Below are 24,186 nucleotides of genomic sequence, written 5' to 3'. Positions count from 1 at the left end.
TTACAACTGTTGTTTCAGGGCTAGTTGTTGAGGGCTGTGGCACTGAGGTGGTTGTTTCAACTACAGCTGTTGTAGCAGCAGTTGTTGTGCCAGTGGTTTCTTCTTTAAGTGGCTTTGTTGTTGATACAGTCGCAGCTGTTGAAGCCTCGGATGTCGAAGTTTCAGTGGGTTTGGCTGTAGTACCTTCTGTTGTAGTCACTGTGGTTACTGTTGTCACTGTCTCAACGGTTGGTGTTGAAGTCACAACTGTTGTTTCAGGGCTAGTTGTTGAGGGCTGTGGCACTGAGGTGGTTGTTTCAACTACAGCTGTTGTAGCAGCAGTTGTTGTGCCAGTGGTTTCTTCTTTAAGTGGCTTTGTTGTTGATACAGTCGCAGCTGTTGAAACCTCGGATGTCGAAGTTTCAGTGGGTTTTTCTGTAGTACCTTCGGTTGTTACTGCTGTAGTCACTGTAGTCACCGTTGTCTCCGTCTCAACGGTTGGTGTTGAAGTTACAACTGTTGTTTCAGGGCTAGTTGTTGACGGCTGTGGCACTGAGGTGGTTGTTTCAACTACAGCTGTTGTAGCAGCAGTTGTTGTGCCAGTGGTTTCTTCTTTAAGTGGCTTTGTTGTTGATACAGTCGCAGCTGTTGAAACCTCGGATGTCGAATTTTCAGTGGGTTTTTCTGTAGTACCTTCTGTTGTTACTGATGTAGTCACTGTTGTCTCCGTCTCAACGGTTTGATGTTGAAGTTACAACTGTTGTTTCAGGGCTAGTTGTTGAGGGCTGTGGCACTGAGGTGGTTGTTTCAACTACAGCTGTTGTAGCAGCAGTTGTTGTGCCAGTGGTTTCTTCTTTAAGTGGCTTTGTTGTTGATACAGTCGCAGCTGTTGAAACCTCGGAGGTTGTAATTTCAGTGGGTTTTTCTGTAGTACCTTCTGTTGTTACTGATGTAGTCACTGTTGTCTCTGTCTCAACGGTTGGTGTTGAAGTTACAACTGTTGTTTCAGGGCTAGTTGTTGAGGGCTGTGGCACTGAGGTAGTGGTTTCAACTACTGCTGTTGTAGCAGAAGTTGTTGTGCCAGTGGTTTCTTCTTTAAGTGGCTTTGTTGTTGATACAGTCGCAGCTGTTGAAACCTCGGATGTCGAAGTTTCAGTGGGTTTGGCTGTAGTACCTTCTGTTGTAGTCACTGTGGTCACTGTTGTCACTGTCTCAACGGTTGGTGTTGAAGTTACAACTGTTGTTTCAGGGCTAGTTGTTGAGGGCTGTGGCACTGAGGTGGTTGTTTCAACTACAGCTGTTGTAGCAGCAGTTGTTGTGCCAGTGGTTTCTTCTTTAAGGGGCTTTGTTGTTGATACAGTCGCAGCTGTTGAAACCTCGGATGTCGAAGTTTCAGTGGGTTTTTCTGTAGTACCTTCTGTTGTTACTGATGTAGTCACTGTAGTCACTGTTGTCTCCGTCTCAACGGTTGATGTTGAAGTTAGAACTGTTGTTTCAGGGCTAGTTGTTGAGGGCTGTGGCACTGAGGTAGTGGTTTCAACTACAGCTGTTGTAACAGAAGTTGTTGTGCCAGTGGTTTCTTCTTTAAGTGGCTTTGTTGTTGATACAGTCGCAGCTGTTGAAACCTTGGATGTGGACTTTTCAGTGGGTTTTGCTGTAGTACCTTCTGTTGTAGTCACTGTGGTCACTGTTGTCACTGTCTCAACGGTTGGTGTTGAAGTTACAACTGTTGTTCAGGGCTAGTTGTTGAGGGCTGTGGCACTGAGGTAGTGGTTTCAACTACAGCTGTTTGTAGCAGAAGTTGTTGTGCCAGTGGTTTCTTCTTTAAGTGGCTTTGTTGTTGATACAGTCGCAGCTGTTGAAACCTCGGAGGTTGTAATTTCAGTGGGTTTTTCTGTAGTACCTTCTGTGTTACTGATGTAGTCACTGTTGTCTCCGTCTCAACGGTTGATGTTGAAGTTACAACAGTTGTTTCAGGGCTAGTTGTGGAGGGCTGTGGCACTGAGGTGGTTGTTTGAACTACAGCTGTTGTAGCAGAAGTTGTTGTGCCAGTGGTTTCTTCTTTAAGTGGCTTTGTTGTTGATACAGTCGCAGCTGTTGAAACCTCGGATGTGGACGTTTCAGTGGGTTTTGCTGTAGTACCTTCTGTTGTAGTCACTGTGGTCACTGTTGTCACTGTCTCAACGGTTGGTGTTGAAGTTACAACTGTTGTTTCAGGGCTAGTTGTTGAGGGCTGTGGCACTGAGGTAGTGGTTTCAACTACAGCTGTTGTAGCAGAAGTTGTTGTGCCAGTGGTTTCTTCTTTAAGTGGCTTTGTTGTTGATACAGTCGCAGCTGTTGAAACCTCGGAGGTTGTAATTTCAGTGGGTTTTTCTGTAGTACCTTCTGTTGTTACTGATGTAGTCACTGTTGTCTCCGTCTCAACGGTTGGTGTTGAAGTTACAACTGTTGTTTCAGGGCTAGTTGTTGGCGGCTGTGGCACTGATGTGGTTGTTTCAACTACAGCTGTTGTAGCAGCAGTTGTTGTGCCAGTGGTTTCTTCTTTAAGGGGCTTTGTTGTTGATACAGTCGCAGCTGTTGAAACCTCGGATGTCGAAGTTTCAGTGGGTTTTTCTGTAGTACCTTCTGTTGTTACTGATGTAGTCACTGTAGTCACTGTTGTCTCCGTCTCAACGGTTGATGTTGAAGTTACAACTGTTGTTTCAGGGCTAGTTGTTGAGGGCTGTGGCACTGAGGTAGTGGTTTCAACTACAGCTGTTGTAGCAGAAGTTGTTGTGCCAGTGGTTTCTTCTTTAAGTGGCTTTGTTGTTGATACAGTCGCAGCTGTTGAAACCTCGGATGTGGACCTTTCAGTGGGTTTTGCTGTAGTACCTTCTGTTGTAGTCACTGTGGTCACTGTTGTCACTGTCTCAACGGTTGGTGTTGAAGTTACAACTGTGGTTTCAGGGCTAGTTGTTGAGGGCTGTGGCACTGAGGTAGTGGTTTCAACTACAGCTGTTGTAGCAGAAGTTGTTGTACCAGTGGTTTCTTCTTTAAGTGGCTTTGTTGTTGATACAGTCGCAGCTGTTGAAACCTCGGAGGTTGTAATTTCAGTGGGTTTTTCTGTAGTACCTTCTGTTGTTACTGATGTAGTCACTGTTGTCTCCGTCTCAACGGTTGATGTTGAAGTTACAACTGTTGTTTCAGGGCTAGTTGTGGAGGGCTGTGGCACTGAGGTGGTTGTTTCAACTACAGCTGTTGTAGCAGAAGTTGTTGTGCCAGTGGTTTCTTCTTTAAGTGGCTTTGTTGTTGATACAGTCGCAGCTGTTGAAACCTCGGATGTGGACGTTTCAGTGGGTTTTGCTGTAGTACCTTCTGTTGTAGTCACTGTGGTCACTGTTGTCACTGTCTCAACGGTTGGTGTTGAAGTTACAACTGTTGTTTCAGGGCTAGTTGTTGAGGGCTGTGGCACTGAGGTAGTGGTTTCAACTACAGCTGTTGTAGCAGAAGTTGTTGTGCCAGTGGTTTCTTCTTTAAGTGGCTTTGTTGTTGATACAGTCGCAGCTGTTGAAACCTCAGAGGTTGTAATTTCAGTGGGTTTTTCTGTAGTACCTTCTGTTGTTACTGATGTAGTCACTGTTGTCTCTGTCTCAACGGTTGGTGTTGAAGTTACAACTGTTGTTTCGGGGCTAGTTGTTGAGGGCTGTGGCACTGAGGTGGTTGTTTCAACTACAGCTGTTGTAGCAGCAGTTGTTGTGCCAGTGGTTTCTTCTTTAAGTGGCTTTGTTGTTGATACAGTCGCAGCTGTTGAAACCTCGGATGTCGAAGTTTCAGTGGGTTTTTCTGTAGTACCTTCTGTTGTTACTGATGTAGTCACTGTAGTCACTGTTGTCTCCGTCTCAACGGTTGATGTTGAAGTTACAACTGTTGTTTCAGGGCTAGTTGTTGAGGGCTGTGGCACTGAGGTAGTGGTTTCAACTACAGCTGTTGTAGCAGAAGTTGTTGTGCCAGTGGTTTCTTCTTTAAGTGGCTTTGTTGTTGATACAGTCGCAGCTGTTGAAACCTCGGATGTGGACGTTTCAGTGGGTTTTGCTGTAGTACCTTCTGTTGTAGTCACTGTGGTCACTGTTTGTCACTGTCTCAACGGTTGGTGTTGAAGTTACAACTGTTGTTTCAGGGCTAGTTGTTGAGGGCTGTGGCACTGAGGTAGTGGTTTCAACTACAGCTGTTGTAGCAGAAGTTGTTGTACCAGTGGTTTCTTCTTTAAGTGGCTTTGTTGTTGATACAGTCGCAGCTGTTGAAACCTCGGAGGTTGTAATTTCAGTGGGTTTTTCTGTAGTACCTTTCTGTTGTTACTGATGTAGTCACTGTTGTCTCCGTCTCAACGGTTTGATGTTGAAGTTACAACTGTTGTTTCAGGGCTAGTTGTGGAGGGCTGTGGCACTGAGGTGGTTGTTTCAACTACAGCTGTTGTAGCAGAAGTTGTTGTGCCAGTGGTTTCTTCTTTAAGTGGCTTTGTTGTTGATACAGTCGCAGCTGTTGAAACCTCGGATGTCGAAGTTTCAGTGGGTTTTTCTGTAGTACCTTCTGTTGTTACTGATGTAGTCACTGTAGTCACTGTTGTCTCCGTCTCAACGGTTGATGTTGAAGTTACAACTGTTGTTTCAGGGCTAGTTGTGGAGGGCTGTAGCACTGAGGTGGTTGTTTCAACTACAGCTGTTGTAGCAGCAGTTGTTGTGCCAGTGGTTTCTTCTTTAAGTGGCTTTGTTGTGATACAGTCGCAGCTGTTGAAACCTCTGAGGTTGTAATTTCAGTGGGTTTTTTCTGTAGTACCTTCTGTTGTTACTGATGTAGTCACTGTTGTCTCCGTCTCAACGGTTGGTGTTGAAGTTACAACTGTTGTTTCAGGGCTAGTTGTTGAGGGCTGTGGCACTGAGGTGGTTGTTTCAACTACAGCTGTTGTAGCAGCAGTTGTTGTGCCAGTGGTTTCTTCTTTAAGTGGCTTTGTTGTTGATACAGTCGCAGCTGTTGAAACCTTGGATGTGGACGTTTCAGTGGGTTTTGCTGTAGTACCTTCTGTTGTAGTCACTTTAGTCACTGTTGTCACTGTCTCAACGGTTGGTGTTGAAGTTACAACTGTTGTTTCAGGGCTAGTTGTTGAGGGCTGTGGCACTGAGGTGGTTGTTTCAACTACAGCTGTTGTAGCAGCAGTTGTTGTGCCAGTGGTTTCTTCTTTAAGGGGCTTTGTTGTTGATACAGTCGCAGCTGTTGAACCTCGGATGTCGAAGTTTCAGTGGGTTTTTCTGTAGTACCTTCTGTTGTTACTGATGTAGTCACTGTAGTCACTGTTGTCTCCGTCTCAACGGTTGATGTTGAAGTTACAACTGTTGTTTCAGGGCTAGTTGTTGAGGGCTGTGGCACTGAGGTGGTTGTTTCAACTACAGCTGTTGTAGCAGCAGTTGTTGTGCCAGTGGTTTCTTCTTTAAGTGGCTTTGTTGTTGATACAGTCGCAGCTGTTGAAACCTCTGAGGTTGTAATTTCAGTGGGTTTTTCTGTAGTACCTTCTGTTGTTACTGATGTAGTCACTGTTGTCTCCGTCTCAACGGTTGATGTTGAAGTTACAACTGTTGTTTCAGGGCTAGTTGTGGAGGGCTGTGGCACTGAGGTGGTTGTTTCAACTACAGCTGTTGTAGCAGAAGTTGTTGTGCCAGTGGTTTCTTCTTTAAGTGGCTTTGTTGTTGATACAGTCGCAGCTGTTGAAACCTCGGATGTGGACGTTTCAGTGGGTTTTGCTGTAGTACCTTCTGTTGTAGTCACTGTGGTCACTGTTGTCACTGTCTCAACGGTTGGTGTTGAAGTTACAACTGTTGTTTCAGGGCTAGTTGTTGAGGGCTGTGGCACTGAGGTAGTGGTTTCAATTACAGCTGTTGTAGCAGAAGTTGTTGTGCCAGTGGTTTCTTCTTTAAGTGGCTTTGTTGTTGATACAGTCGCAGCTGTTGAAACCTCGGATGTCGAAGTTTCAGTGGGTTTGGCTGTAGTACCTTCTGTTGTGGTCACTGTTGTCACTGTCTCAACGGTTGGTGTTGAAGTTACAACTGTTGTTTCAGGGCTAGTTGTTGAGGGCTGTGGCACTGAGGTGGTTGTTTCAACTACAGCTGTTGTAGCAGCAGTTGTTGTGCCAGTGGTTTCTTCTTTAAGTGGCTTTGTTGTTGATACAGTCGCAGCTGTTGAAACCTCGGATGTCGAAGTTTCAGTGGGTTTTTCTGTAGTACCTTCGGTGTTACTGATGTAGTCACTGTAGTCACTGTTGTCTCCGTCTCAACGGTTGATGTTGAAGTTACAACTGTTGTTTCAGGGCTAGTTGTTGGGGGCTGTGGCACTGAGGTGGTTGTTTCAACTACAGCTGTTGTAGCAGCAGTTGTTGTGCCAGTGGTTTCTTCTTTAAGTGGCTTGGTTGTTGATGCAGTCGCAGCTGTTGAAACCTCGGAGGTTGTAATTTCAGTGGGTTTTTCTGTAGTACCTTCTGTTGTTACTGATGTAGTCACTGTTGTCTCCGTCTCAACGGTTGGTGTTGAAGTTACAACTGTTGTTTCAGGGCTAGTTGTGGAGGGCTGTGGCACTGAGGTGGTTGTTTCAACTACAGCTGTTGTAGCAGCAGTTGTTGTGCCAGTGGTTTCTTCTTTAAGTGGCTTTGTTGTTGATACAGTCGCAGCTGTTGAAACCTTGGATGTGGACGTTTCAGTGGGTTTTGCTGTAGTACCCTCTGTTGTAGTCACTGTGGTCACTGTTGTCACTGTCTCAACGGTTGGTGTTGAAGTTACAACTGTTGTTTCAGGGCTAGTTGTTGAGGGCTGTGGCACTGAGGTAGTGGTTTCAACTACAGCTGTTGTAGCAGAAGTTGTTGTGCCAGTGGTTTCTTCTTTAAGTGGCTTTGTTGTTGATACAGTCGCAGCTGTTGAAACCTCGGATGTCGAAGTTTCAGTGGGTTTGGCTGTAGTACCTTCTGTTGTAGTCACTGTGGTCACTGTTGTCACTGTCTCAACGGTTGGTGTTGAAGTTACAACTGTTGTTTCAGGGCTAGTTGTTGAGGGCTGTGGCACTGAGGTGGTTGTTTCAACTACAGCTGTTGTAGCAGCAGTTGTTGTGCCAGTGGTTTCTTCTTTAAGGGGCTTTGTTGTTGATACAGTCGCAGCTGTGGAAACCTCGGATGTCGAAGTTTCAGTGGGTTTTTCTGTAGTACCTTCTGTTGTTACTGATGTAGTCACTGTAGTCACTGTTGTCTCCGTCTCAACGGTTGATGTTGAAGTTACAACTGTTGTTTCAGGGCTAGTTGTTGAGGGCTGTTGCACTGAGGTAGTGGTTTCAACTACAGCTGTTGTAGCAGAAGTTGTTGTGCCAGTGGTTTCTTCTTTAGGTGGCTTTGTTGTTGATACAGTCGCAGCTGTTGAAACCTCGGATGTGGACGTTTCAGTGGGTTTTGCTGTAGTACCTTCTGTTGTAGTCACTGTGGTCACTGTTGTCACTGTCTCAACGGTTGGTGTTGAAGTTACAACTGTTGTTTCAGGGCTAGTTGTTGAGGGCTGTGGCACTGAGGTAGTGGTTTCAACTACAGCTGTTGTAGCAGAAGTTGTTGTGCCAGTGGTTTCTTCTTTAAGTGGCTTTGTTGTTGATACAGTCGCAGCTGTTGAAACCTCGGAGGTTGTAATTTCAGTGGGTTTTTCTGTAGTACCTTCTGTTGTTACTGATGTAGTCACTGTTGTCTCCGTCTCAACGGTTGATGTTGAAGTTACAACAGTTGTTTCAGGGCTAGTTGTGGAGGGCTGTGGCACTGTGGTGGTTGTTTCAACTACAGCTGTTGTAGCAGAAGTTGTTGTGCCAGTGGTTTCTTCTTTAAGTGGCTTTGTTGTTGATACAGTCGCAGCTGTTGAAACCTCGGATGTGGACGTTTCAGTGGGTTTTGCTGTAGTACCTTCTGTTGTAGTCACTGTGGTCACTGTTGTCACTGTCTCAACGGTTGGTGTTGAAGTTACAACTGTTGTTTCAGGGCTAGTTGTTGAGGGCTGTGGCACTGAGGTAGTGGTTTCAACTACAGCTGTTGTAGCAGAAGTTGTTGTGCCAGTGGTTTCTTCTTTAAGTGGCTTTGTTGTTGATACAGTCGCAGCTGTTGAAACCTCGGAGGTTGTAATTTCAGTGGGTTTTTCTGTAGTACCTTCTGTTGTTACTGATGTAGTCACTGTTGTCTCCGTCTCAACGGTTGGTGTTGAAGTTACAACTGTTGTTTCAGGGCTAGTTGTTGAGGGCTGTGGCACTGAGGTGGTTGTTTCAACTACAGCTGTTGTAGCAGCAGTTGTTGTGCCAGTGGTTTCTTCTTTAAGTGGCTTTGTTGTTGATACAGTCGCAGCTGTTGAAACCTCGGATGTCGAAGTTTCAGTGGGTTTTTCTGTAGTACCTTCTGTTGTTACTGATGTAGTCACTGTAGTCACTGTTGTCTCCGTCTCAACGGTTGATGTTGAAGTTACAAACTGTTGTTTCAGGGCTAGTTGTGGAGGGCTGTAGCACTGAGGTGGTTGTTTCAACTACAGCTGTTGTAGCAGCAGTTGTTGTGCCAGTGGTTTCTTCTTTAAGTGGCTTTGTTGTTGATACAGTCGCAGCTGTTGAAACCTCTGAGGTTGTTATTTCAGTGGGTTTTTCTGTAGTACCTTCTGTTGTTACTGATGTAGTCACTGTAGTCACTGTTGTCACTGTCTCAACGGTTGGTGTTGAAGTTACAACTGTTGTTTCAGGGCTAGTTGTTGAGGGCTGTGGCACTGAGGTGGTTGTTTCAACTACAGCTGTTGTAGCAGCAGTTGTTGTGCCAGTGGTTTCTTCTTTAAGTGGCTTTGTTGTTGATACAGTCGCAGCTGTTGAAACCTCGGATGTCGAAGTTTCAGTGGGTTTGGCTGTAGTACCTTCTGTTGTTACTGATGTAGTCACTATTGTCTCCGTCTCAACGGTTGGTGTTGAAGTTACAACTGTTGTTTCAGGGCTAGTTGTTGAGGGCTGTGGCACTGAGGTGGTTGTTTCAACTACAGCTGTTGTAGCAGCAGTTGTTGTGCCAGTGGTTTCTTCTTTAAGTGGCTTTGTTGTTGATACAGTCGCAGCTGTTGAAACCTCGGAGGTTGTAATTTCAGTGGGTTTTTCTGTAGTACCTTCTGTTGTTACTGATGTAGTCACTGTTGTCTCCGTCTCAACGGTTGATGTTGAAGTTACAACTGTTGTTTCAGGGCTAGTTGTTGAGGGCTGTGGCACTGAGGTGGTTGTTTCAACTACAGCTGTTGTAGCAGAAGTTGTTGTGCCAGTGGTTTCTTCTTTAAGTGGCTTTGTTGTTGATACAGTCGCAGCTGTTGAAACCTTGGATGTGGACGTTTCAGTGGGTTTTGCTGTAGTACCTTCTGTTGTAGTCACTGTGGTCACTGTTGTCACTGACTCAACTGTTGGTGTTGAAGTTACAACTGTTATTTCAGGGCTAGTTGTTGAGGGCTGTGGCACTGAGGTAGTGGTTTCAACTACAGCTGTTGTAGCAGCAGTTGTTGTGCCAGTGGTTTCTTCTTTAAGTGGCTTTGTTGTTGATACAGTCGCAGCTGTTGAAACCTCGGAGGTTGAAGTTTCAGTGGGTTTTTCTGTAGTACCTTCTGTTGTTACTGATGTAGTCACTGTAGTCACTGTTGTCTCCGTCTCAACTGTTGATGTTGAAGTTACAACTGTTGTTTCAGGGCTAGTTGTTGAGGCCTTTGGCACTGAGGTGGTTGTTTCAACTACAGCTGTTGTAGCAGCAGTTGTTGTGCCAGTGGTTTCTTCTTTAAGTGGCTTTGTTGTTGATACAGTCGCAGCTGTTGAAACCTCGGATGTCGAAGTTTCAGTGGGTTTGGCTGTAGTACCTTCTGTTGTAGTCACTGTGGTCACTGTTGTCACCGTCTCAACGGTTGGTGTTGAAGTTACGACTGTTGTTTCAGGGCTAGTTGTTGAGGGCTGTGGCACCGAGGGGGTGGTTTCAACTACAGCTGTTGTAGCAGCAGTTGTTGTGCCAGTGGTTTCTTCTTTAAGGGGCTTAGTTGTTGATACAGTCGCAGCTGTTGTAACCTTGGATGTCGACGTTTCAGTGGGTTTTTCTGTAGTACCTTCTGTTGTTACTGATGTAGTCACTGTTGTCTCCGTCTCAACGGTTGATGTTGAAGTTACAACTGTTGTTTCAGGGCTAGTTGTTGAGGGCTGTGGCACTGAGGTGGTTGTTTCAACTACAGCTGTTGTAGCAGCAGTTGTTGTGCCAGTGGTTTCTTCTTTAAGTGGCTTTGTTGTTGATACAGTCGCAGCTGTTGAAACCTCGGATGTCGAAGTTTCAGTGGGTTTGGCTGTAGTACCTTCTGTTGTAGTCACTGTGGTCACTGTTGTCACCGTCTCAACGGTTGGTGTTGAAGTAACGACTGTTGTTTCAGGGCTAGTTGTTGAGGGCTGTGGCACTGAGGGGGTGGTTTCAACTACAGCTGTTGTAGCAGCAGTTGTTGTGCCAGTGGTTTCTTCTTTAAGGGGCTTAGTTGTTGATACAGTCGCAGCTGTTGTAACCTCGGATGTCGACGTTTCAGTGGGTTTTTCTGTAGTACCTTCTGTTGTTACAGATGTAGTCACTGTTGTCACTGTTGTCACCGTCTCAATGGTTGGTGTTGAAGTTACAACTGTTGTTTCAGGGCTAGTTGTGGAGGGCTGTGGCACTGAGGTGGTTGTTTCAACTACAGCTGTTGTAGCAGCAGTTGTTGTGCCAGTGGTTTCTTCTTCAAGTGGCTTTGTTGTTGATACAGTCGCAGCTGTTGAAACCTCGGATGTTGAAGTTTCGGTGGGTTTTTCTGTAGTACCTTCTGTTGTAGTCACTGTGGTCACTGTTGTCACCGTCTCAACGGTTGGTGTTGAAGTTACAACTGTTGTTTCAGGGCTAGTTGTTGAGGGCTGTGGCACTGAGGTAGTGGTTTCTACTACAGCTGTTGTAGCAGTAGTTGTTGGATTGATGTTTTCCACTGTTGAGGTTTCAACTGTTGTTGGTGCAGTTGTATTTTCTTTCTGTTTTGTAGTTTCGGTCGGTCTGGAAGTTGATGGTTCTGAAATTCATGGTATTTCAATTATTGTAATTTATTCAGTGACCTTAAACGTTTTTTGAACATCAAAGTCCATCTAAATTGGATTATTCTTCTTGATCAATGTCACATTCCAAGTTAAACCATGAATTTAATTTGTATTTTGTCAACATAGAGTATCTGTATTCATGTAATAATTCCCTGCTGTACTTTTAAATTCAAAAGCTATGAAGTCAGAATTGAATTGCATTTCATAAACTATATTGGAAAATGTCAGCAAGATCCACATTATATTTAGTTTTCATTCTGTCTCGAGGTCATGTCTTGTCAGCCATTTCATTTTTCATCCTTAACGATTCTTACCAGGTGTTGAAAATGTGAAGATTGTGAATGGGCCTGGTGTTGTGAAGATCTCTGTGATTGTGCTGGCCACAGTGGTTGTGATAAGAGGTGTTGTGGATGGCTCCGGAGTGGTTGTGGTTACACATGGATACAATCCTCGGACTAATGTATCATTTGCCGCACATGTGGCGGTGATACAATGCCCTAGTCCATCAGTGGTATTGTAAATTGCCGCCCCATATGGGTAGAATTTACCGTTGACTAAACATTTGCAAGCTGTAGAGAATATGAATTTGGGTTAGATACTTACTTTTTAATTATTTAATTATTTTATTTTATTTAAATTATTGAATAAGGAGGAAAGGTTACTCACTGGTGACATCATGTATGCAGCTTATTCCAGAATTAGTACATGAGCTAAAACATTGAAATGAAAGACACAATAAAGATAAAGATACAAAGATTCAATATGTACACACAAATTGATTTTATGTAGGCATGAAAATACATTATGTACTTTTTTCTGTTGTTTGACATTTGGCATTTTACCTGTGTTTTTATTTTATTTTATAGCAATACATGTCAAAATGTTGGTCAAGTCAAATTCTAGGATGCGAGCAAACTACATGAGAAGAGCTAAGACATCCATGTTTACACTTCTGTTCTCAAAATGTTAGTAGTTTGTTGAATTGATGTATTGCATTGACTTCAGGCATGCTATGGTTCAGTATACACATTAATGGGAGAGACTTACCAGACATAACAGTTCTTTGATGGGACTACAGCCCCATCATCATAGTGATTGCCTTGTACATCGTAGCAACCACAATGGTCAATGGAAACACACTTCATGTTGTCCTCGTCAAAGAATGGACTGGTCGGTGGACAATTTGGGTAGCAACCTTCATGATGAAACGTCAAATTACACATGATAAATATCATCTGAGTTTCCCTATGATATACTAAAGCCATTAGTTTCCATCTGAGACCACATGATCATGGTAACAATAATACATTTAAGGTGTATGTCACTTTTATAAACAAATTTTAGAATGTTTTACAATAAAAAACAAAAGGATACTTATTGATTCTCGAATCATTAGTGATTTCCTCAATACTTTAGTTATGAAAATGAATGTATCAAGACAGACATGTGGACAATATAGATGAAAGCAACCATAACTGGGTCCTACATATGGCGGGCATGGTCTAATGTATACAGCAAGTTAGACATCATTTGATTTTTTGCAGTGCTTCAAAATATGTTTGGTTTATGTTAAACTCGATCTTGCAACCTACAAAGTCGAGCCTACGTTGTTTTGATGCAAATTCTTTGCTGTTTAAACGCCATGAATATGAATATATTTTACTTGAATTGTTTAGGTCCACCATCTTTGGTCATTTGCTATGTTTTTTTATAACCGTATAGTGCCACAGACACCAGTACATGTGTGTCAAGTTTGCAGCTTGTCCCACCTCGGGCACCGAATCTGTTTCAGTTTGAGCGTTTGAAGTTGTGGTGTAAGTAAATGAATAATATATAAATGCATATAATAATAACAATGCTAACGATTACAATAGGGTTTCTACGGGTTTCATCAGACCCCTAAATAAACAATGAAATACATTTCACAGATTGCATTTAAGTGTATATACAGTTCAAATTAAATAAGAGACAAGGATGTTGTGCCAAAATGTTACCTTCTAGGGCGGTGATGAGATTGGAGCAGTTCCCAGTTGGGTTCCTGCAGGTCTTCATGCAGGGAGCGCCACATGGCTTGTAGTGCCACTCACAGCCACTGGGATAGTTGTAGTAGTCACAAAACACAGCTGAGAAAGAAAAGAGAGCAAAAAACCCGTGCTTGTTTAAAAAATAAATGTTATCACTGTCGATGTTATGAAGAATTCTACCATCTTTCTATTCTGTTTGTCTTATGTTGTCAAACAGAGGGGAGGGGCCAAACTTACGACAGATCTTTGGGGTTCTCCATCTGACACATGCGCTGGCTTCAGAGCAGGCTTTTGCATATGCGGCCACGGCTGTGCAGAAGCACTCGCAATCACCACCAGTGTCACAAGCGCAGGAGTCTGTGACACAGGCTTGATAGAAAGGACCAGGGTCCACCTTGGAGAACGGGCATATTGTGTGCTTGAATCACCAAACTAATAATCCCTCTGTGACAAAATTGTGACCATTTGTTGTGCGTGAATTGTGTGTTTTTGACGGGGCTGTGTTATTGACATGTTTTACCTTTGAGTGACAATTCTTGAAAGTAATACTGTTGATGATGCTGCACTGCTTTTTGGACCAGGCTTCGCGGTAAGGATTGGCAGAACAGGGGTCGCTGGCCAGCTCAGCATCTGGACAGGTGCCTGACACCTTCCAGCTGTTGCCAAAGTCCAAAGTATCAACCACATTCTCGCCAGAACGTGTGGTAAAATCATTCTTGCTGTTGCCGTCATAGTTTCCACATAGACCACACACTTGACCCTGGGGAGCAGAACCAAATATGCCAAGAATTATCCTCTATTATCGGTATTCTATGAGCTTGGTATATACTAGCCTCACACATCAGACTTTAGATTTACACTTGAAGTCTGATGGCAGACAAGCTCAAATCTGTGTGAACGGCCGGAAACCACCTGCCCAGCGGAACCACAACAAATCGATTTGACCGGCAAAAAAAACCTCTCAGAAAGGTTAAAGGTCTCTCGATGATGCTTTCATTGCTTAGATCATTCGATAAAGAATATAAGCATATTACGAGTAGGCAATAATGCTCACGTGAAAACACTTTAGGGGTCTTCCACCCAGCGCAATTGACTTTCTACTCCGACGCATGTTTCATTGCTAGTTTTGCTATGCATCTGCAAACAACGTACAGCAAACACATATTTTATTGCCACATACATCATGTACAAGCCCATACGTTTTAGGATTGATGAGCATTAGATCGTGAGAAAACCTAGTTTTGTCACGAGTGAGTGTTTAAAAGATTGAATCAACGCGGGTGCGCGCGTCGAAACAACGAATGAATGCGGGTGTGCACCCATCTGTTTAATCACACGCAAACTAAACACATAACGCATGATACAGTCCATGGCAATGTATATTAACGGGGGGGGGGGGCACATGCATATTATGAACACAAGTCGATAACGATAATGTATACAATACTGGTAACAAACAAGGTTTGTTAACCTCTTGCCGCATATCATTAAATAGACCCACATTTGCGTCCACAGCACTGCATATCATGTTAAGTTCTCTTTGTCAAAATTGACATGACGACTCAGTGTTTCTGAAGTTAAAACGCTATTCCATTTGTGAATTAGGCCATATTATTTGGCCATAAACTGAGCCATTTTAAGTTTGAAATATATGTGGTCATGCATCTGTCTCACCGGAGACTGTGAACACGCTGGCAAATATCAACTCGTCAGGTTCATGGCTCTTAAAGTGGATGAGAGATGGCACTCTCATTGCATGTTACGCCCAAAACACACCTACGGGCATTCAGACCAACCAATTTTTGATTTGCATTGGGCGCAAGAGTACTTTATCTGCCGGATAAATTACTCCTCAACGTCCTGTCCAGACAAAGTCCTAGTACATGTGTCTGTTCTTGAGGTTTTAAACAAACCTGTAGTAGATGGGCCAGTGAAAATATACTATATATTGTACCTGGTGTTTGTATGCTCGGCGCATGTATTCCTTGTATTTGTTTAACTGTTTGAGGTGCTGTAATTTGCAACTTCTGTCTGTGTTCCCATTGCCGATTTACCTGGTATGTTGCGCTCAATCGGATAAAGAGGCTGGTCTTCTGGTCCCACATAAGCACCAGTCCCTGCTTCAGAACCACGACCATGTAAAGGCCCATCTTGCGCACCTGGATCGGGAACTCAGTACCATTGCCTTTAACCATAGAGTATTTTCCATCCATCAACTGGAACTCATTTGCCTTGGAGAGAACAAAATAAATCAAAGAATCAATGTTTGAATGTCTATTATAAAGGTGATATAAGGTTCTCGAGGTGTCTACCCTAGTGAACATCAGTTTACCCCCATGAAGATCTTGATAGCCCTGGAGCAGGTTGTCCCTGTGGATCCACAGGGTACATTCTCTGTGATGACTCGAAACGTTCCACTTGATTCGTCACAGTAGTCCTGCACGAAACACACACACAGGTTAGGCGTCTGTCACGGCCTTGCACCCTTACAGGTTTGGACTTCACCGCGACTAAGCTTTTTCACCTCGATGAGAGTGTATTCACACTGTCCACTGAAGTCAAACTTCTTCTCGTCAAAAGTGGAGTAATGTCCATCACCATATATACTACAGACTTCATCGCACACATTTTTGGTACACTCAAACCTCCGGTTGGTGCATTTGCTGTGTAGAGAAAAACATTAGAGAAACAACAAAGATCACTTAAAAACAATTACCTTCAAAGTTTAGGAAGTGATAGACCTATGTGCATGTTATTATTATTATTATTTTTATCAATGAAAATACTTATTTTTCAAACAGACCATTGGTTGCAGTCCACTGACAGTGTCTCCCCAGGTGTATAGGTGTTTCCATTGTAGACACAGGGACAGCTGCTCTCCAAGATGCAGCCCCCCTTGCCATCCGACACCAGGCCAGAGGGGCACATGCATCCTGACACACACCCTGTATGGATCTAAAGCACAAAGAAGGACAGAATGAGCAGAATGAGTATTTTTGTGTGCATGTCTATGTTCTGTGTGCAGATATAGTTTGTTTTTATGTTTGAGAAAGGATCGTTGTGAAATACTAGCTGTAATACCTAACATTTAATTTCTGTGTGCGTGTCTAGGTAAATATGCGTGAATGCATGTTTTTTTAGGGTTGTTCATACACAGGCCATGTCCAGAGTGTTGCAGCTCTTCTGACATTCAACGCCATTGGAGCCAATTCCAGCAGTAGAGCAATCAAAGTAGACCATGGGATTGAAACAGGTCTGAATGACTAAAAGTGGGATGAAAGACAACAAAGCAGTTTGGTCACAAATGGACTTCAATGCAAAGAGACTCACAATGAATTCAGATAGTCCTAGGTGTCAACAGAGAGCAGGCAGGGTCTGGACACCTTGCTCAAGAATGGCTATGCATAGGCTGTGGACATTAGGGGATTGAATCCAGTGTGTCTCTAATGGTAATCGAATGCCCCTTCAGCCACTACACTATACCGTTTGTATCAATGATATAAAAGCGCAACAACTGTGAATCATAAACTAGAATACTTTGTTTTCTAATGTTAGGCCTAATTAAAATCTTTCCACGTAGAATTGCTATGGATGGTAGTAAGAGCAATTGCTGAAAAATGAGCTATATTCTGATGTAGTAGGTGAAACATACTCTGTAATTGGGTTGACCCTCTGCAGTCGAGAGCTCCATGTCGACAATAGCTGTTTTTACATTGAAAAAAACATTAAAAGAGTGGTTTAAGGGTACAAGATAGAAAGGTACTGGTTCTGCTAGTTTATACTTTTATACACTTCGTTTGCCTTGCTTTCGGCCTACATTTCCTTTGGCTTAGATTCGGAATATTATCTGAGGTAAATGGTCAAACTAAAATGTACATGTAAATGTGTGCTACCCCAACTCTCTCTCCAAAGCCTATATTTTTTATTTGCTCTAAAGAAAAGCCAGTTCCATCCCTGATGGCAAATTTGATGGCAAAAAGAATCAGCTTTTGCCCAGTGCCTTCTAGTCTCACAAATCAGACTTTAGATAGATAGAAAGAATATATAACATCTGATGGTAGACAAGCTCAAATCTGGCCATCTATACTAGCCACAGTATAAATGCCCTTTTTTATATCCCCTTCTGAAAGCTTCTTCCACTCGTGCAAATGGGTTTTCTTGGGTGTTCTCTATAACATAGTAGGACTCTGGATCCGAGATTAAGAGCCTGCATACCATGTGACACCATCTTTGGTGACAGTCTCCCCAGCATTGATGATGTTTTCCTGGTCGTAGCAGGGACAGCTGGAGCTGTTCAGACATTGACCATTGTCATTCATGTAGGTGCCCATTGCACACCCACAGCCATCCACGGCTGCCATGTTGACCTTGCAGGAGTAGTCCACCTGGTTCAGGGAACGGCAGGTGCGGCCGCAGGATGTCATGTTGTAGCTGTATACCGTTTCCTTAGGGCAGGCTGACGCATATTTGCCTGGTGGTGGTGATGGCGGTTGGGAGAAGGGACAGAGGATTTATGAATAAATGCAGCATGTGTGTGTGTTTGTGTGTCCTGCTTATTTTGTTCAAGTAAGACCGAACAAAATAAGGGACCAAAACTAAATAAGATAAGCATTAGAATCAAGCTTCAAACATGGATGTTCCCATACGACAGCTATCAGCAAGTTGGGTAAGACAACATCAAATCAAACAACCATCACACAGTATAACTAACGTCCTTATAACACAAAAGACTAACTCACTGCAGATGACGCTTCTCCAATCACTGAGCTTGACCCCTGCGAGGGAGCAGGCGTACACGTAGGAGGAGACCGCAGCACACATGCAGTCCTCGCTGTTCTCGCAGTTACAGCTGTCATACATGCAGTTCTACGAGGCAGAGGGGTCATAAATAAAAAAAAGCACTGCAATAAAAGGACTAGTCTAATGGCCTGGGATTCCCATTGGAAGAATTCAAATTGGAATTAATAATGACAAATCCCTTGTGAAATGCATATAAACAAAATGTATTCTGTATGTAAATTGTGTTAAATCCTATTTATACGTACATCTTTGTATATTTTTGGATCGATCACAGCGTGGCAGCTGGAAAACACTCCATTTGAGTCTGTTAGTTTGGAACACCAGTACTGGGCATAGCGCTCTGGATGACACACACACACACACACACACACATGCACACACACACACACACACACACACACACACACACACACACACACACACACACACACACACACACACACACACACACACACGTATGTGAATACAAATACTGTGTACTAATGCTATAACAAAACCTAATTGAAAAGGTTATTGCAAATTAGCATAATGACTATGTCAGAATGTCCAGAATGAACTTTCTGATTCAGAGAATGATCTTCAAAATATCCAAATATTTGTAATATTTTCATTGCTTTAAATTACTCATATTTGACATTAATAATGACTTCCAAATTCAAAATAACCATCTCTCTCTTGGGGGAAAAAAGCAGGTGATTACAAATAACTATGACATCATATCACAACCAAAAACTATACTAATTTGGAGATTATTTTCAATGGCGGCTCCCTACCATTGGAGACTCCTTGGCTGCAGGGGTGTCCGAAGCGTGTGATAACGTTGGCACAGTCGGCTCTGGTCTTCCATGAGTTGGCAAAGGCGACTGCAGTCCCTTCCACCAGTCCACTCATCACCCGGAAGTCATCAGCCATGATGTTGTTGAAGTTTCCACACAGACCTACAGACACACACACACACACACATTCGTAGACAGACATAGGTATACAACTGTGGGTGAAACACTTAATAAAAACTATAATAATATATATTTTGTAACAATGCATAATGAATGCCTCGATGAATGTGACCGCTTTACTTCTGTCACACTTAAAGGAATTGAACAAGAACCGTTCCCTTGATAGGGGAGACACCCACCACAAGTGGTTCCTATCAGGGACGTGTCGAGGGTGACGAAGATCTGCATGATGGGCGAGAGCTGTACCATGAGCTGCAAGCCCACGTTTGTGTCGATGAGCATGTAGATGGAGGAGGGCTGGAAGATGCTCAGTTCGGCTGCAACAGGCCATGGGAGCAGACAGAGGGGCAATGAGACACACACATTTATATAATCACGACACAACCTGGTGTCACCTTGTTCTGACAATGTGAAAGAGTGAGGCAGTGAGAGTGAGGCAGTTTGCATAAATCGGGAAAAAAACACGTCATAATATAATGCCCACACCTCCACAGCCATAGAATTCAGCTATTTATCAAAAAAAAAATTGCATTGAAATCTAAACCTATCTTCGATTTTTAAATTACATACTGTTATTTTATAGAAAAGATTGTATTGCAATCCCTCTTAATCCTGTGTCTCATAATATGATAAAATATTTATATCCCTTCTTATATATATATAATTAGTATATATATATATATTATTAGTACTTATATATATATACTAATTAATATGCTAATTGTATGCTAAATAATATGTATATATATATTTAGAAATATATGTATATATATATTTAGAAAAGGCTTTTCTACTTTTTGTTTTTGTAATATGTATGGCACTTAGTTAGCAACGACAAAATATGGATTATGGGCTGGCTAAAACTATTTCTTGTGAAAGCTTGTTTTACGCTTGAAATACTTTTAAATATGCTAAAGGTTATTATACAGCTCATTTTGCAGTTTAACACGTTTAATAACTTGACAATACTACATACAATATAACTAAATACAAAAACATTTTTCAGACATGGCTTGTACAATCTATACATTTAATCTGATTCTAATTCTAATCAAAATACTAGATTACATTCATCTAGATTCCTCTTCATATGTGGATTATTTGAATTCACAATAAATGTGTCATCTTAACATAGGGAAGTTATTACACTCATTTGTTGAAGATGCCACACTGTTATAGCTAATCACATAGATATGTCGAAGATGTAGATTCTGCATAGTGTCAAAAATGAAACATTGCAATGACTGCAGTGCACTGTAAACTTCACCGTGTCCCTTATGGACGTCACTTAGGGAGACGAAGTCCAAGTGCACTGAAGAATAGACGAAAATGCAACATAAATGTGTTCAACTTACCGGTGAAAAGGGGGAGCTGAGAAATGATTTGGTTTACGTAGACTTGGCCTCCTGAAAGGATTTTTATGACCTGTGTATTGACGACAAGGCAACATTGAGAAAATCTTCAAAACCTGGTTGAAGCAACCTTTACGTCCAACTATTTGTTGGAACAATGCGAGTGAGGGTGCAGGGGTGTTTTAGCACACAAAAAAATAACGGTGGTAGCAGAAAAATAACAAATGCTTGTGTACAGAGAGTGTGAGTGTGTGTTTGCCTGTATTCATGTGTTTGTAGGGCTGTGTGCATTTGTGTGTGTGTGTGTGTGTGTGTGTGTGTGTGTGTGTGTGTGTGTGTGTGTGTGTGTGTGTGTGTGTGTGTGTGTGTGTGTGTGTGTGTCTCAGGGATCTAACACCATATTATTTGTGTGTGTACGCGTGTGTGTGTCTGTGTGTGTGTGTGTGTGTGTGTGTGTGTGTGTGTGTGTGTGTGTGTCTGTGTTTGTGTGTGTGCATGCATTTGTGTGTGATTGTGTGTGTCTGTGTGTCAGGGATCTAAGGCCATATTGTTAGTGTGTGTGTGGTTACCTGAGTGGGGCTGGTGGAGGAGTTGGTGGACAGACCCAGAGTCACAGCCCTCAGGCAGGTTTCACTGTCAGCCAGACCACACTGGACCAGGTCCACCAGCACGGTGAACAGGGACCCCTGGCAGTGCTGCAGTAACACAAAGAAAGACCGCACATTAGTTAAGCATTACCTAGGAATCCTGCGGCATAGAGATAAACACATCAGAGGTTAAAAATGGGAGAATTTTCGTTGGGTGATCAAATTTATTCATTTACATTATTATTCCTTTTGGAGCCAGTAAAATGAATATGAGATATAAAATAAGTCTGATTGCAAAAAAGTTTGCCCAGAGGAATGGTCCTGACTATAATAATATAATATATCTTATATATTATTATTGTTATTAGTATTACGGGTCACATAATAGTACAATAAATAATTTTGCTCTGTTTCTGTTTTTTTACGGTAAGGGAAGGAAAGCTGAAACTCTCTATAGTGGGTGAGCTGCTGTGTTGTACAACAATTCATTAAATACGGCCTCCAGCACTCAGGAAGTGAAGAGCGTGCCAAAGCTGAGGACACCAAAACTTCCTTTACACACACATTCTCAGCCCAGGGAGAGAGATCCAACCAGGTATTCCTTACACTCAAAGCTCAATGAATCTGGACATTTGACAGACCGACCCCGATCCTAGCAGGCTTACCCTGGTCAATGTGTATGAGCAGTCTCCATGGAAGGTAAACACCTTCCCATCAAAAGTGTTGATGTGGGAGCCTCCCTCTACAGAGCAGGTGCCCGGGCAGTCCTTCTCCGTGCACTTCCACAGGCCGCCATAACAAACACTGTTTCAGCGGAAGACGGTAGGAAGGGGCCAGGATTGTATTTAACACACAAAAAAATGCACACACAAACACAAACACACACACAAACACACCCACACACACAAAGAAACCGCACACATAAAAACACACACACACACACACACACACACACACACACACACACACACACACACACACACACACACACACACACACACACATACTCACTGATGAAAGCTTTTAGGAAGCGATACTATTCCCCTATATTTATTCATTTAGTATCTAATTATGCATTCTCAAATATTTTCAAAATTTCCACTCACCATGTGGAACAGGGGAGGGAGTAGGACTCTCCGGACTGGTACACTTCACCCTTGTGCCTGCATGAACATTCACTCACTGGTACACAGCCACTTTTGGTGACGTCGTCAAAGACCGTTCCTAAGGCAGAACAGAGAATTCGAGGTTCATAAATATATTCAACTTAATGTTGTCAATTTAGAAGATAATGGGCCAAGACTCTAAATGCTTTCTGTGCTCCACATTCAGTTTCCCTCACCCAGCTAGTGTTTACAGCCAATATGCTCGGTGTTGGTTGTCCGACCTTTGAAAATACAGTATAGCAGTCCTCCCAACATGGGTCTGATTGAGGCTTATATGGCTGATACTCCAAAAAATATAAGTGAAGGGTTCAATCCCAGTTCTGATCCCTTAACAAGCCTAACATATCATGTCGTTAGGGCCATGTGTGGTTGTTTTATGAACTCTAATTAGCCGTAGCTCTCCATAAGTTGGATAGAGCTGTTTACAAGGCAGGCATTTAAACTTAGCCAGACCTAAAGTACTACACACAATGCATACATCTTTACAATGTGTGTGTGTGTGTGTGTGTGTGGGCGCGCGTGTGTGTGTGTGTGTATGTATGTATGTGTGGGTGTGTACGTGTGTGTGTGGGTGGGGGGGGTTGTTTGTGTGTGTGTGTGTGCATGTTTGTGAGTGTGTGTGTGTGTGTGTGTGTGTGTGTGTGTGTGTGTGTGTGTGTGTGTGTGTGTGTGTGTGTGTGTGTGTGTGTGTGTGTTTGTGTATGTAAGTGTGTAGAGGTATGTGTGTGTTTGTGTGTGTGTGTGTGTATGTAGGTGTGTAGAGGTATGTTTGTGTGTGCGTCTGCTTGAGTTTGTGGGTATGTGCAATGTGTAGGTGTTTAGGTGTGATTGTGTGTGTGTGTGTGTGTGTGTGTGTGTGTGTGTGTGTGTGTGTGTGTGTGTGTGTGTGTGTGTGTGTGTGTGTGTGTGTGTGTGTGTGTGTGTGTGTGTGAGTGTACCTTTAGGACAATAGCAACCGTCGTGGCAGTGGAAGCCACAGGTGTCGCTGGCCTGCTGGTTGGAGCAGGTGTTGGGACATGCACTGCCACACTCTTTAAACTCCATATTATAAGGACAGCTCCTCCCTGCAGGGACACATTTCGTCAGCTCTGCAAAATCCTGGCACCTACATTTTTAACAGCTGATAAATGAAGGGCTTGGGTGCTAACAGCCTTACGGCAAAAAGATGTCCTCCAGTCTCCGGGTACACCACCAGCATGAATGCACTGCCTGGAGAACTCAGAGGCTGTTTTGCAGACGCAGGATTCATCTGTACCGCACTGGCACATGTCAGCCAGGCACACCTTGGTAAAGGCTGCAGTATCCAGGCGGTTTGTGCAATCGCTGAATGCAGAACGATTAAAAATTCCTTCACAGAAATCCTGAGAATCAAATACAACAAAAGCAAATAAATGCATATTTTTTAACAAGATCCATGACTCAAAGAGTTAATAGGATAAATAAGATAAATTATCAAAGATCAATAATATGAGATTGATACCACTGACATCAATGTTACAACAGGCTCAATGATATCTATCATCAATGACGGAAATAACATCAACGAGATGAGATTAATGAAATTAATAAGATAAATGTGATTCATTTGATTCATTTGATTAATGATCAATTTAAAGTTTTCTAAGGTGGATCATATTGTGTCACGTGCAGACCGGCTACCTGGTCTCCACAGTCACTGATTTCTTCTGGAAGGGTATCGTCTTTACAGCTCTCGGTGGGTTTGTCCATTTTGAACCGGTCTGCGTAGTTTGCCACACTCAATTTGACATCTGCAACAGAACGTGACAGAACGAGATGCTTGGATCTGTCACCAGTATATGGAAGCAAAAGTTTTCCCATTGTAGTCTCAGTGCTGTGCAATAGGTGCATGAGTATTTGAACTTGTGTAACCTGCAATAATGAGATCTGCTTGAATACATCCTTTGAGAATATTCAGTGTTAGAGGCTTGCTCACAGGTTCTTCAATTTGGAAGGAACTTTACCATTTTGAAGAAACTCATCGGCTTGCACACTGTTGAAGTTTCCACAAAGTCCACACGTTAGGCCCTGATACTTCTCGTTCATTTCAATCTGCAACACACAGACAACCCTATCATTACAGTACTGTATCTCTGTATGAAAAATCATCATGTGAATGATTGATCTCCTAAATGGGATAAAAAGCATTTAACATGTTTCTATTGCATGTATTG

At 42.9% G+C, this 24,186-nt stretch overlaps 1 protein-coding gene across 1 annotated transcript in view; it reads right to left on the bottom strand.

Annotated features, from left to right (window-relative positions):
- Positions 1 to 24,186, bottom strand: part of LOC130403678 (mucin-2-like) — a 38,830-nt gene that overhangs the window by 12,613 nt on the left and 2,031 nt on the right. Inside the window, exons 4-31 of the mRNA XM_056608096.1 lie at positions 23,977 to 24,064; positions 23,654 to 23,763; positions 23,151 to 23,355; positions 22,933 to 23,058; positions 21,935 to 22,052; positions 21,494 to 21,632; positions 20,811 to 20,936; positions 20,245 to 20,314; positions 19,069 to 19,206; positions 18,707 to 18,871; positions 18,179 to 18,273; positions 17,873 to 17,999; positions 17,349 to 17,604; positions 16,786 to 16,835; positions 16,287 to 16,396; positions 15,937 to 16,088; positions 15,658 to 15,796; positions 15,466 to 15,570; positions 15,188 to 15,364; positions 13,654 to 13,893; positions 13,371 to 13,527; positions 13,104 to 13,232; positions 12,157 to 12,304; positions 11,776 to 11,819; positions 11,424 to 11,678; positions 10,789 to 11,084; positions 9,147 to 10,206; positions 6,959 to 8,230 (exon numbers count right to left, since the gene is read on the bottom strand). Coding sequence (XP_056464071.1) covers positions 6,959 to 8,230; positions 9,147 to 10,206; positions 10,789 to 11,084; positions 11,424 to 11,678; positions 11,776 to 11,819; positions 12,157 to 12,304; positions 13,104 to 13,232; positions 13,371 to 13,527; positions 13,654 to 13,893; positions 15,188 to 15,364; positions 15,466 to 15,570; positions 15,658 to 15,796; positions 15,937 to 16,088; positions 16,287 to 16,396; positions 16,786 to 16,835; positions 17,349 to 17,604; positions 17,873 to 17,999; positions 18,179 to 18,273; positions 18,707 to 18,871; positions 19,069 to 19,206; positions 20,245 to 20,314; positions 20,811 to 20,936; positions 21,494 to 21,632; positions 21,935 to 22,052; positions 22,933 to 23,058; positions 23,151 to 23,355; positions 23,654 to 23,763; positions 23,977 to 24,064 — 6,097 coding nt within the window. The remainder of the gene's footprint in view (positions 1 to 6,958; positions 8,231 to 9,146; positions 10,207 to 10,788; positions 11,085 to 11,423; positions 11,679 to 11,775; positions 11,820 to 12,156; positions 12,305 to 13,103; positions 13,233 to 13,370; positions 13,528 to 13,653; positions 13,894 to 15,187; positions 15,365 to 15,465; positions 15,571 to 15,657; positions 15,797 to 15,936; positions 16,089 to 16,286; positions 16,397 to 16,785; positions 16,836 to 17,348; positions 17,605 to 17,872; positions 18,000 to 18,178; positions 18,274 to 18,706; positions 18,872 to 19,068; positions 19,207 to 20,244; positions 20,315 to 20,810; positions 20,937 to 21,493; positions 21,633 to 21,934; positions 22,053 to 22,932; positions 23,059 to 23,150; positions 23,356 to 23,653; positions 23,764 to 23,976; positions 24,065 to 24,186) is intronic.

Source organism: Gadus chalcogrammus, chromosome 14 (assembly GCF_026213295.1).
Source record: "Gadus chalcogrammus isolate NIFS_2021 chromosome 14, NIFS_Gcha_1.0, whole genome shotgun sequence".
NCBI lineage: Eukaryota > Metazoa > Chordata > Actinopteri > Gadiformes > Gadidae > Gadus > Gadus chalcogrammus.
This window is presented reverse-complemented; position numbering and strand designations above follow the sequence as displayed.